Source organism: Rhinoderma darwinii, chromosome 2 (genome assembly GCF_050947455.1).
Source record: "Rhinoderma darwinii isolate aRhiDar2 chromosome 2, aRhiDar2.hap1, whole genome shotgun sequence".
Taxonomy (NCBI): domain Eukaryota; kingdom Metazoa; phylum Chordata; class Amphibia; order Anura; family Rhinodermatidae; genus Rhinoderma; species Rhinoderma darwinii.
Window position 1 is genome coordinate 322858086 of NC_134688.1, and position 13794 is coordinate 322871879.

Consider the following 13794-nt stretch of genomic DNA (forward strand, 5'->3'; position numbering starts at 1 on the left):
ATCACTTCTTGGGACGTTTTTGGAGCCTTTTTTAATTTACTTTATAGAAAAACAGCTCCAAAAACGGCCGTAAAAAACGCGAGTTTGATAAAAAAAATGGCTGAAAATTGGGAGCTGGTTTCCCTTTGTTTAGTAAGCGTGTGAATATACCCTTAGCCTTTTGGTGTGTTCAATAACTTCTGCCAGCTGCAGAATCACACCCAAAATGGCAGCCAGACACTGCTTAGCAATTTGAAGACACCTTTTCCTGGCTTGTAGGAGGGGGGGTGAGATTCCCTCCCACATTTACGGCAGCTGTGAGTCAGGTTGCTTTGCCTTATTCACCTTCCTGCAATTCTGGGAAGTGCCCCCCCCCCCCCCCCCTGGTGGACAACATAGGAAAACATGTCAAATTATTATTTAATGTTTAATACTTTCCACCATGTGGAAGAAAAAAAAATACATCAAAAAACGTAAAAAATATAATAGAAATAAGTAACCACACTTTAAAAAAAAAAAAAGGTTTAATTCGCGACACATTCCCTTTAAATGCGGCGATTGTAATCGACCGCTGCATCGAAGGGGTTAACTGCTGAAATCAGCGGCGATGGGCCGCTGATCGGCAACAGGGAAGGCAAGGCAGACACCCTGCACAGTTAACCGCCGCTGCGGTGTAGCGCTTCGCGGCGGTTAACTGTCAAAGTACAGATGTAACTGCTCATCGAGGTGCGCAAAGTTACTGCTCATCTTGACGTGCAGTTACGTCAAGGTGCGGGAAGGGGTTAATTAACAGAATGCAAAATGAATAAACAGAAGAGCAATCTAAAATCAACATCAGTTTTTCTAGGTACACTTGCACAAAGTCCTGGGTTTTGTAGGATTATAATGATACCAAACAGGTGAAAATGATAATCTTTTCAATATGTAGTTTGAATACTTTTGTGTCAATAAAGACAAAAGTATAGTAAGTATGATCCCTTTATTGGCTGAGGAGAAATTATATATGCAAGTTTTCAGAGCACACAGGCTCCTTCATCAGGCGGGTTTACAAATAAATGACTTAGAAAAAAGCACAACATTTAAGATGTTACACAAAGACAATTAGTACATGAGGTGATGCATCATTAAGATAAGCCGGGCAATAAAATTGAGGTTATAGGGGTGAACATTTAGGAGTTAAAGGCATGGTGTCGCCCGAAAAACATGTTTTTTTTTTAAAATTTAAACATTTAGTGTGTGGGTGATAAAACATTGTTCAAATTTTTTTTATTTTTTTCGCGAGTCAGGAAATATTATAAATTTTTTCAAATTTATAATACTACCCATTTTTGGTCACTAGATGGAGCTAGTTCCCAAAATTGCAGCATTGCAACATTGGGTTAAAAGCTCTCGCTCTAGTGAGCTCTCAGCATCCCCCCCTCCTTTATCCTGGCTAGTGCCGGGATAAACGAGGGGTTTGAAAGGTTTAACCTCCTACACTGTGTGTCGCCATTTTTTGAGGTAACCCACAGTGTAGTAGGTTTACATACAGTAGTAAACACACACAAACACTAACATACATTGAAATCGCTTACCTGCTCCTGCCGCCGCGGCTCCCTCCGGCCCGTCCGCTCCCTTTGCTGCCGCTGTTCCATGTGCACAAGTCCGGAAGCCGCGACCGGAAGTAGTAATATTACAGTCCGGCCGCGACTTCCGGTCCACAGGAAAATGGCGCCGGACGGCGCCAATTTCGAATAGGACTGTGTGGGAGCGGCGCATGCGCAGTTCCCACACAGACGCCGTACACGGACGTGAATGGGACGGGAGCCGTTCACAGTCCCTATGGGACTGTGGCTGCCGTACTCCATGTCTGTGTGTGTCGTTAATCGACACACACAGAAATGGAACAAAAAATGGCAGCCCCCATAGGGAAGAAAAAGTGTAAAAATAACAAACAGTAAAACACAAACACACAAATGAATATAAACGTTTTTATTACAGCACTAACATCTTTAACATATAAAAAAATTATTTGCCATGACACTGTTCCTTTAAGGCATCTGGAGTCTGTCTGATGGGGATGTGAAGTGTGTCCATGTAATGGCTCATAAATCCTGGTGTTAGATTGAGGCCTTGTGTCAATGACTGGAATGTTATCATCAGCTTGAATTCCCAAATTTTTCTTTCTAAGTCGTTCTTAAAATGACCCTTCAGAATTAGGACCTTTAAATCTGATCCGGAGAAGCGTTTCCCACGGGTCTATCCACCTCCTGTTTTATTGTATGTCTGTTAAAATTCATCCTGGTTTTTGTTTTGTTTTCTCCAATGTAGATTCCTTTATTGATGCACCTTGTACACAGGATCATTTCTACCACATTGAAGGATGTACATGAGAACGTGCCAGTGGTTTTATAGTCCTGTTCTGTTGCGTGTTTGGTATGTGGATGGTGTTTGATGACACAATGTTGGTACAGGTCTTGCATTTTCTACTGTTGCAGGGAAAAGTGCCAGTCTCTGATGGTGATGAGAGGGCACTTCTGACCAGGAGATTCCTTAGGTTTGGTGGCTGTTTGTTTGCAAGAAGAGGTAAATCCGGTAATATTTCCTTCAGTTTATTGTCTTTGTTAAATATAGGTTGGTGATCAGCAGCAATTTTCCTCAAGACGTTAATTTGGGGTTTGTATATGACCACTAGGGGCACCCTGCTGTTGTCTTCCCTTTTTTTGTATTCCAGAAGGTTGCTTATTGGAATTTTTGTTGGTCTTTAGATCTGATAATCTATAATCCTTGGATGGTATCCCTGTTGTAGGAATGTATTCCTCAGTGATAGCAGGTGTTGTTTTCTGTTTTCACTGTCTGAACAGATCCGTATGTACCGCAGAGCCTGGCTGTAGATCTTGGATTTCTTTGTTTCTTGGATGAAAGCTGTTCCATCTCAGATATGCTGGACATCCTGTAGGTTTAGGGTAGACAACTATGGCAAGACTGAGTACAGCAACAAGGTAGGTATACGGCATCAGCAAGGTCTTTCCCAGGCAAAGATTTTAAAGCAGACTGGGGTTTCAAGATGTGCTATTCAAGCTCTTTTGAAGAAGCACAAATAAACGGGCAACGTTTAAGACCGTAGACACAGTGATCAGCCAAGGAAACTTAGTGCAACAGATCAAGGACACATCCTGCTTACTTCCCTTAGAAATTGGAAGATGTCCAGCAGGGCCATCAGCTCAGAACTGGGAGTAACCAGTGGGACCCAGGTACACCAATTTACTGTTTGGAGAAGTCTGGCCAGAAGTAGTTTTCATGGAAGAATTGCGGCCAAAAAGCGAAACCTTCGACCTGGAAACCAGGCCAAGCAACTCAACTATGTACAAAAACATTGGAACTGTGGTGCAGATAAATGGCAGTGGTTTCTCTGTACCGATGAGTCAAAATTTGAAATATTTGGTTGTAACAGAAGGCAGTTTGTTCACCGAAGGGCTGGCGAACGGTACAATGTCTACAGGCAGCAGTGAATAATGGTGGAGGTACCTCGCAAGTTTAGTGGTGCGTTTCAGAAAATTGAGCTGGTGGTTTGTTCAGGATTAATGGAGTTCTTAATGCTGAGAAATACAGGCAGGTGCTATCCATCATGCAATACCATCAAGGTGGCGTCTGATTGGCTCCAAAATTATTCTGCAGCATGTTCCCAAACATACAGCCAATGTCATTAAGAACTATCTTCAACGTAAAGAAGAATAAGGAGCCCTGGAAGTGATGATATGGCCCCACAGAGCCCTGATCTCAACATCATCGAATCTGTCTGGGATTACATGAAAAGACAGAAAGATTTGAGAAAGCCTACATCCACGGAATATCTGTGGTTAGTTCCCCAAGATGTTTGGAACAACCGCCCTGCCAAGTTTTCTCAAAAACTATGTGCCTAGAAGAATTGATGTTGTTTTGAAGGCAAAGGGTAGTCACACCAAATTTTTATTTGGATTGCTCTTCTGTTCATTCATATTGCATTTTGGTAATTGATAAAAAAAAAACTATTAACACTTCTATTTTTGAAATCCTTCTTTACTTTGCGCCATTTTTCCACAGCTGACAAAAACTTTTGCACAGTACTGTGTGTTTCTGTGTGTGTGCATGTATGTGTTATATATATATGTGTGTGTGTGTGTATATATGTATATATATCTTGTTTTTTTACAGAAAAGCAAATGAAAAGGATTTTTTTTAAACTTTTGCACAGTACCGTGTGTGTGTGTATATATATATGTGCGTGTATGTAATATAGGGAGGCATCGAAACTTTGTTACTGTTTCGATGCCGTGCTTCCCCTAACTGTTCAATACCGCTATTTTATGCATTTCGATACTAAGCTTATCAATGTAACACAAGAATGTATGAGAACAGGTCTGCGTCTGTGTAATACAGCCATTGCCCCGCTCCTGAGTCCTGACAAGTACGCGCACAGTCAGCATGAGGTGATGCAACCAGCGCTGCACTAATGAGCAGCGGCACTGAGGAACGAACATGGTGGGCACACTGCAAAACACCCCCATGCCTTGTCCTCAGTGCCGGCGCTGCCGCTCATTAGTGCACCTCATCAATCACGTCATGCTGACCGCGCACACACACGTATTGTCAGGAGTGGGGTATTGACTGTATTACACAGCCTCAGCCCCCCTCTAACGGCGGGGATGAAAGCATCCGCTCATCTCCGCCGCTATTTCCCTGAATGCTGAGATAAAATCGGACAGCAGCATTCAAGGGGAAAATGAGAAGGGGGGATGCTCCTTGCATCACGGGACTCGGATTGAAGGACATACCATATATGGGCAGACAGCCCAGGGTCCATTGAAGGACCCCAGGGCTGTCTTACCATATTTCCTGTTGTTAGGGCATACTTCACAGGGTAATGTACTGGCAAATAGATATATACCAGTACATTAAAGTTTAAAAATAAAAAGGTAAAAACATAAAGTAATATTAAATAAAAAAACATACACACATTTTTTACAATAAACACTAAAATAAGTCTCAATGCATAAAATATATACATATTCGGTATTCTTTCACTTATTAATGTAAGGCACGAGGTGTGATGAATTTAACCTCCATGTGCCTCACATTAATAGCAATTAGCCCCATCATGTACCTTACACATTAACCCAATGTTGTCAATTATGGCTGAAAAACATGATGGGGTTAATTACTATCCATGTGAGGCACATTCAAAATTCATCACACTTCGTGCCTCACATCATAAAATGCAAGAACTTATTTTTTTATTATTACTGTAGGAATTAATTTTTTTTTATTACTGTTAGTATCGTTTTGGTATCGAAAATCGCAATACTACACAAAGTATCACTATCCAAGTCCAAATTCTGGTATCGTGACAACCCTAATGTAATAAATATATATTATTTGTTTTTTTTCTCAAATTTTTTTGAAACATTTAACAACCTATTAGGCGTGTGCTAAGATGTCAGAGCTGGGGGTCATTGTTAGGCCCCCGGCTGCCAAAGCAACCCATCGACACCCTTGATTGTGTAGCAGTGGGGGCTATGGTAATGGATTGATCACTTAACCTTTTTTTAAACACTTAAACCAATTCTGACTGTAGCATTTATCCTCCTGTGCCCACGCCAATATCATGATGTATATTTACGCCATTTTGCGGGAACTGTACAGTTTCCATGTCATAAAAATACATTATAGGACAGGAAGGTGCTAAATTGATCTATATTCTTCTATATTTTTTTTTTTCAGATTGTGATTGTGGAATTTGGAGGCAAACCATTCAGTTGCTCTGGCCTAACTTTATCCCAGTGGTTCTGGTGCATATTTATTGGAATTGGTGAGCTGTTATGGGGCCAGGTGTGTTTCTTATATCCTAATATCTATAACTATATAAAGATGTAAATATTTATAAAAAATATATCTTGCCTATAGATTGTTATGATATCCTTTTTGAATTTAATGATAAACTTCTTATTGTATTGGTCTGTTCAGTTGATCTGCACAGTTCCAACAAGCCAGCTTAAGTTTTTGAAAGAGGCAGGCCATGGGCCCATGAAAGAGGATATTTCCAATGAGGAACTGACCGAGGATGTTGATGAGATTGATCATGCAGAAATGGAGCTCCGAAAAGGCCAGATCTTGTGGTTCAGAGGCTTGAACAGGATACAAACTCAGGTACTTTTAGTGAATCTAGTTAATTAAAAATCGTGAAAAAATAATTCTTACTTGTATGAAAATTACATAAAAACAGGCAAATGAGGTAACTCATTTGTCTTCTTAATTAAGTCAAACATTTTGTTATCTTTAAAACACGTACATGATGTAACTGCATTTTTTTTTATTACAAAGCTACATGTAGTTACCACACCTATAAGATGTCACATTGAAAAGTTAAAATAAAGTTTCTTATTTTATGAAATATTGTCTTCCTTTCTAAAATATTTATAGTTTCTTATGCCTGATGAACAGAAGAATGTCTTAGTTATATCTAATTATTTCAAAGTATACCTGCAGTTTTAGGATCCTGCTAACTTGTCTGTGTAAAAGTACTCCTTTAAGTTTTCATAGCTTTACCTTTTATGCCCTGTCCATCTGCTGTTTGCTCCGGTTTTATTCTCTCTTAGGGCTTAGAGGGTGGAGTTATCGTCTTTTGCAAACAATCAGACCCTATCTTCAACATTTGTTCAGCCTTTTAATTTTCATTGAGCATTCTCCAAATTTACAGATATTGCTCAGCAATTTTGAGAATTTGAGTCACATCCAATATATTTTGTTAGCTTTATCCTTGAAAAGTGATCAGCAAAAATACACTTTTTCAAACATGTGCCCTAGGTGCGCAACATCTGAAGCTTCAAAACTGTGCACATACAGAAACTTTCTCAGAGATATGGACATTTAAAAGTTATGGACCAGTTTGCACTGAATTTTCTTTTGTATTGGTTATTTTTTTCCTAAATGCCAAATTAAGCAACTTTCTAAGTATACTTGACTAAAATCCTCCCCTCAGTGGCGGCTATATGCTCTCCCCCTTCCTTTTTTTCAATGTTAGAGATACCAGTTGGGTAGGGGTTGGAAATTGTACACCATGTGTGGTGAAGAGAGGAAAGCATCCAAGTCTTCTGGGGCAGATCATACAAGCTGAACTGTCATGCTCTGTTTACATCACGTTATGTGAACACAGTCGGCATATGCACATGGAACGCCATAGGCGCCTTTCTACCCAATGGAGGCCGAAATAAAAAATGTTTTCTTTTTTTTTTCCTTTTACAAAGAGTGGCAGACTGTATAGTGAAGCGTAGCAGACTGCGTAGATATGATCACTAACAGGTGGATCCGCAGGACCCGCTGTCACCGAAGTCCCACTGACATGACAGAATCTGTTGTTTAGCGCACAATACAGCTTCTATGTATCCAGGATGCATAGAAGCTGCATCTGAAAAAGTTACAAATTATTTTCAATAAAAATAAATTACAAAGTTATACCAAACTCTAATATACACTGTTTTAGTAAAAAAAAAAAAAAAAGGGGGGCTTCAAAGGTTTACATAGCCTTTGAGTGTAGATCGGGAAGAGAGCACCCATGGTAGACTCTGCAGGAGGAGCGAGGGAAAATTGCACTCCTCAGCATCCGTAAGCATAAGGGAGAAGAGATACCTCATGGGCTGGGCTGTAGGGTGAAGAGTAATTTGTCCAGGAGCGAAACTGCTAATATATGAGAGCTAGTGAAGGCATCAGTATCCGGGACACTAAGATCTCATATCCATTGAAACTAGGAGCAGGTTGCATATCAGGAGATCTAATAAATGAAGGAATGGAGATTGCAGCCTAAAACTTATTGCAAGTTCTTTAACTCAAGATTACTAATATATGGAAAAAAATAATTCAATAACAAAGGTGTATAACTTTTCATGGGGGAACCTGATGAACACTAATTTATACAGCTCCCTATGAACTCAATAATAAATCTGTCTTATATAAGCTCCTAATCGCCTCCTAGTGGTCTTTACAGGCAGCCTTAATTTTATTATTTAAAGTGGATCATTCAGTTGTTTATGCTGCTCTGTCTGAGGGCATCATAAGAAGTGACAGACATGCTGATTTTAGCGTACTGTCACTTATGAGTTAACGTTAAGTATTCTTGCATATTTAGAACTAGTATGCTAACTAATATGAATAAATATCTTATCAAGCCACTTTTTTTTTTATAAATTCTCTTTTATTAAGGATATTAACATATAAAAACAACAGTTAACAACATTCCATACATCCATCATAATAACATTCTTACAATGAAGCAGGTTACAAGAATCAAAATATCTTTAGTAAGATTGTCTCTGAGCGAAAGGGATAATTCCCGACATATCTTCATGAAATATATTGTGAAAGAAAAAACAGAGGTATGCATTACAGGTCAAATATCAGTAACCTACTGTGTACTTACAGTAACACAAAATATAGGAAAGAAAATAATAATACATAAAAGGATAGATACAAAACAAAAATATACAGTCATATACAGTCATATACAGTCTCCCTGGTGGCGGAAAAGTTATGTAATGTCAGCACTTTGCTACGTCCCTGGTCTCATCCGTCAAAATAAATCCAGTATCATGGTGTAGAAATTATTCATCCCATAGTCCCCACATATTAATTTAATTTACCTTAGTACAACAGGGCTTCCAGAGTTGTTTCTAGAGAATTTTTTCTAGATATTGCTTCCATGGTTGCCATATCTTAAGAAAGCTGTCCCTTGTGAAAGTATTCCAGCCTACCAACTCCTCAAGTCTATATAGTTGATGCATTTTAGACCACCAGACCTCTATCGTAGGGGGGTCTGTTTTCCTCCAATACAAGGGAATTAGAAGTTTTGCAGTGGCCACCAGGAAAGTTATCAAATTCTTTTTCGAAGGCGTAAAATCTTTCACTGGTAACCACAACAGAACCAACTCCGGATTTAACCGGATATTATGTCCTGTTATCTTTCCTATAGCTATTTCCACCTCCTTCCAAAAATTCTTAATTTTAGGGCAGGACCACCATATGTGTGTATGCGTCCCTGTCTCCAGGCCACATCTCCAACAAACGTCCGTGCTAACTAGATGTATTCTATAAAGATAAGCAGGTGTCCTATACCATCTCGTCACCAGTTTATACGAATTTTCCTGATACCTCACACATCTAGAGAACCCGTGAGCATAAGATAGTATCGTATCAATCTCCATTTGCGAGAATATGGAGCCCAGCTCTACCTCCCATTCTCTAATGAAATGTGGTTTAGATGGAGCTCGTTGTAGGAGGAGACCAGAATATATCTTAGACAGAGGCTTAGTCGGGGTATTGGGTAAGAGAGAATAATTTTCAAGCCACGTGGGATCCGGATATGAGCCTAGGTTAGCTGACAAAAATTTACGACATACCGATTTAAAATTAAGTTGGTGTAGAAAGGGGACTTTAGCCTTATGAGTGGGAGAATTCGGATCATTTCCCCTAAGTCTTGTCCTAAGAACATCCAATTCAGGTATAACTGCTACACCTAAAATCTCCGCTACTTTATAAGTTTTAAGTGTCTGCCACATTGAAGAACTCATACTATGCGTTTTATTTACATAATGTGGTAAAACAGCCAATGGAGCCAATGAAGAAAGATTTCCACTAGACATGGCCAGAGCGCCCGATTTCTGGCAAACTTTAAGCATTCCTCTAGTCAGTACACTAACCAGTGCCTTTGGTGGAGGTAATGGTAATTTCACCCACAGCAAATGAGCCAAATCCTCCGAGAGGAGTGCTCTTTCCATGTCTAGATGAAGAGCTCCTATAGACAAATTAGCTAATTGTGACCATCTAGACAACTGGACCGCTTCATAGTATGTCTTTAAATCAGGCAATGCCATTCCCCCTTGCTTTTTTTTAAGAGTGAGGAGCCGATAAGCCAACCTGGGGTGTTTATCCTTCCACAAGAACTTAACAAAAAGACTCCTGAAACTGTTGAAAAAGCTATTTGGCATCTCAATAGGTAGACTCTGCAGCATATACAGGATCTGTGGGAGCACATAAGTCGCCAATAAATTTTTTCGTCCTATCCAAGAGACATAAGGTATGTTCAATTGAGAAATATATCTATGAATCTTGGAGAGAAGGGGTTTAAAATTAAGTTCGAAGAGTTGGGATACATCCGCAGAAATCATTATCCCCAAGTATTTAATAGCCTGCGAAGGCCATTTAAAGGGCGACATAGATTTCAGAACCAAGAGCTGACCATCCGGTACATTAATGCTCAAGGCCTCCGACTTATCGTAATTAATCTTAAAGTTAGAAATCTCTCCAAATTCATTAAAGACGTCTATTATTTTTGGAAAGGCCTCAAGTGGATTTGTGATCAACAATAGCAAATCATCCGCAAAGGCTGCCAGTTTATGATTATGACTCCCCATCTTCAATCCTTCAATCTCAACGGTCTGTCTTAATTTCGCCAATAATGTCTCCATCACCATACAGAACAGAGACGGGGACAAGGGGCAACCTTGGCGTGTTCCATTTGTAATAGAAAAATAGTCTGACAAAGAACCGTTCACTTGAATTCTAGCAGATGGGGAAGTATATAGAGAAAATATAGCCTCAATAAACACAGGAGGAAAATTAAATTTAAGTAAGGTAGCTCTCATGTACTCCCAACAGACCCTGTCAAATGCCTTCTCTGCATCGGTACCAAGTAGAACCATAGAGTGCCCCCGACGCCTTATTTGACATATTGCATGCAACACCCTGCTCACATTGTGCCTACCTTCCCGACCCTTCACAAATCCCACCTGTTCTTCATTAATTAGCTTCGGCAATATTGGTTGAATGCGAAGAGAAAGAATTTTAGCCCACCACTTCACATCACAGTTCAAGAGCGAAATAGGTCTGTAGCTCCCACAGCATTCTAGATCCTTTCCCTCTTTAGGAAGAATAGTTATAAAAGCTTCCAATGCTTGCTTAGGTAATGAAGCTCCCTTCATCAGAGAATTACATACTTCTACAAACTTCGGTACTAATTGCTGACTAAATTTTTTGTAGTACGAGATAGGTAGACCATCTGGCCCCGGGCTTTTTCCAGACGGTATCGAATGCAATACTTTCTCAACCTCCTCTTTAGTAATAGGCGCCAGGAGCTCCCCACAGTCCAACTCAGAGAGGCCAGGAACCTTGATAGAATCTAAAAAACTCCTTATTTTGCTAGTCTTCTCCTGTGGTGTCAACCCCAAGTCCCCAACCGGGTTTCCCAGATTATACAGTGAGGAGTAAAAGGATTGAAAAGTCTTTGCTATAAGCGGGGTGGTAGTCACTCTTGCTCCTTTATCATCTTTTATGGTCTCAATAAATGTTTTGGACTGTTTTTGACGGATCAAACGTGTCATTAATTTGGATCCTTTGTCTCCATGAAGATACATGTGACTTTGAGCAGCCAAAAAAGCCTTAGCCGCCTTTACATTCAAATGATCCTTAAGTTCCTGACGTAATTGACTTAATTTCCTATAATCCTCGGACGAGTTAGACTTTTTATGTGATACTTCCATTTGAGATATCTTATGAAGTAAGTCTAGAATTTGAGCATTCCTTTGTTTTTTAACCCGTGAGGACAGGGCAATAAGTTCTCCCCTCATAAAGGCTTTTTGCGTCTCCCAAAGAATTGGCCTGGAGATTTGCGGAGTATCATTAAAGCCATAAAATTCCTCTATTTTTAGGCCAAGTGCTTGACTATGCTCTTTGTTTGCGATAATGGTATCGTTCAATCTCCAGGTCCATTCCCTACGAGGTAAATTAATCAATTCTAAGGAAAGTGAAATCGGAGCATGGTCTGAAACCGTAATGTTTCCTATATCCGCTTGAAGTAACGAAGGAACAAGGACCATTGGAATGAATATATAGTCAATTCTATGATAAGTCTCGTGTGGCGTAGAGTAAAAAGTGAAGTCTTTTAAGGACGGATTCCTAATACGCCAGGCATCTACTAACCCCAGTTGTGACAGGCTAAGTTTGAGGTGACGCATGGCAGGTATGGAAAACCTCATGCTAGAAGAGGTGGAATCCAGAGCAGAGTCCAAAGATACATTAAGATCTCCCCCAAAAACAAGATAACCTTCGCTAAACGTTTTAAGAGAACAAAGAGTTTTGCGCAACCACTTCAATTGTCCAACATTAGGTGCATATACAGCTGCTATCGTAAACTTTGTGTTGGAGATGTGACCCTTCAAAAAAAACAAACCTTCCCATAGGATCTAGCAAAGAAGCTTCTACTTTAAAAGGAGTGTCTTTGTGTATAGCAATAGAAACCCCCCTCGATTTTGAAGAGTAAGTACTATGGAACCATTGTGTGTATAATTGCGTAGGTAAGTTTGGAATATGTGTAGGCCGAAAATGAGTTTCTTGCAGCATTAAGACATCCGGAGTATTCAACTTTAAGGAATTAAAAATACGTGATCTCTTTTGAGGAGAGTTCAACCCCTTCACATTGAAGGAGCAAATACGTAATCTACCCATGATATTTTACATTTAGAACCATTCTGACTGTAGGAACCTTTGTTAAGTGCCCCCACCAGGGAGATAAGACCAAATCAACAATAAAACGTATAACAACAAAACAATAAGGAATGGTATCAAAAGGAAACCTCCATATCATCCCGGAAATAGGAGGTGCTATCATGATGCACCTAAGCATCCAACAAATCCCCTGCCAGAGGGGAGGGGGGGAGAAGAAAGTTGCCATTTTGTACAAAACAACACACCAATTCTTCATAACTCTTAAGACATAAACCCAATACTGATTCACATATTCACACTAAATTGAGTCACCGCATGATAACACTGGAGGATTGAGAGAAATACATACATATAAAGGGAGTACAAGTCATGGCCGACTTTATCCTTGTTATAACAATCGCCTCCAGCTCCCCCATAGAACCGTATTACACTTTCCTCCCCCTTATCACCGTGAATCTGCCACAGTATATTGGATCTACCTGAGTAAAATATATAAAATGCCCAACATATATAAACAATCTCAACAGTCTCAGCATTTCTGTGAAGAAATATAAACTAAATCACATTAAGACATCATGACAACATTCAAGTGTCCTCTGCCATACGCGTCTTCTTGCCTCTCGGAGACTTGGGCTTGGGAGTAGGTTGCCACGGTTCTTGCACTGAAGGCATTCCCAAATCCAGCGACACCGGCATCCAGGACGGAATCTCCATAGGCTCTATACCCAGCTTTTTCCATGCAGTGTCCAGATCTTCAGGTGTGCGGATGGTGATCTGCCGGCCTTCTCTCATTGTAGCCAGACCGAATGGATAAAGCCAACGAACCGGTAGTTTCTTAGCACGTAGCGCCTCTGTAACCGGCTTCAGAATGCGGCGTTTGGCCAATGTGCTCGCAGCCAGGTCTTGGAAGAGTAAGATCTTAGTCCCTTCATATACAACTTCCGGAGCATCTCTTGCAGCTCTTAAAATGGCCGCCGTGTGAACATAACTCAAGATCCCACATATGACGTCACGTGGAGGTTCACCAGCCCCAGGCCTAGGACGCAGGGCCCGATGTACTCTTTCTACTGTGATATCCAAAGCCAGCTCGGGACCTATTAATGAGCGAAAAATAGAGTCCACCGCTGCAGGTAAGGCCTCATGGTCAATTGACTCGGGGATACCTCGAAGGCGAACATTCCTCCGTCTACTCCTATTTTCCTGGTCTTCCATGTGAAGATAGAGATTATTCAAGTGCGTGTGATGAGCAGATAGCTCCTGGTGAACCGAAACACCATATTTAGCATTAGAAATGTGAGCCTCCTC

General features: G+C 40.4%; 1 protein-coding gene and 1 long non-coding RNA gene across 8 annotated transcripts in view; one reads left to right on the top strand and one right to left on the bottom strand.

The window, feature by feature from the left end:
• Positions 1-13794, top strand: part of LOC142743149 (plasma membrane calcium-transporting ATPase 4-like) — a 358269-nt gene that overhangs the window by 318600 nt on the left and 25875 nt on the right. For all 7 annotated transcript variants that reach the window (XM_075853600.1, XM_075853602.1, XM_075853601.1 and 4 more), the window contains 2 exons: positions 5719-5826; positions 5962-6144. In XM_075853600.1, coding sequence (XP_075709715.1) covers positions 5719-5826; positions 5962-6144 — 291 coding nt within the window. The remainder of the gene's footprint in view (positions 1-5718; positions 5827-5961; positions 6145-13794) is intronic.
• Positions 1-13794, bottom strand: part of LOC142743151 (uncharacterized) — a 160079-nt gene that overhangs the window by 44100 nt on the left and 102185 nt on the right. The window lies entirely within an intron of this gene.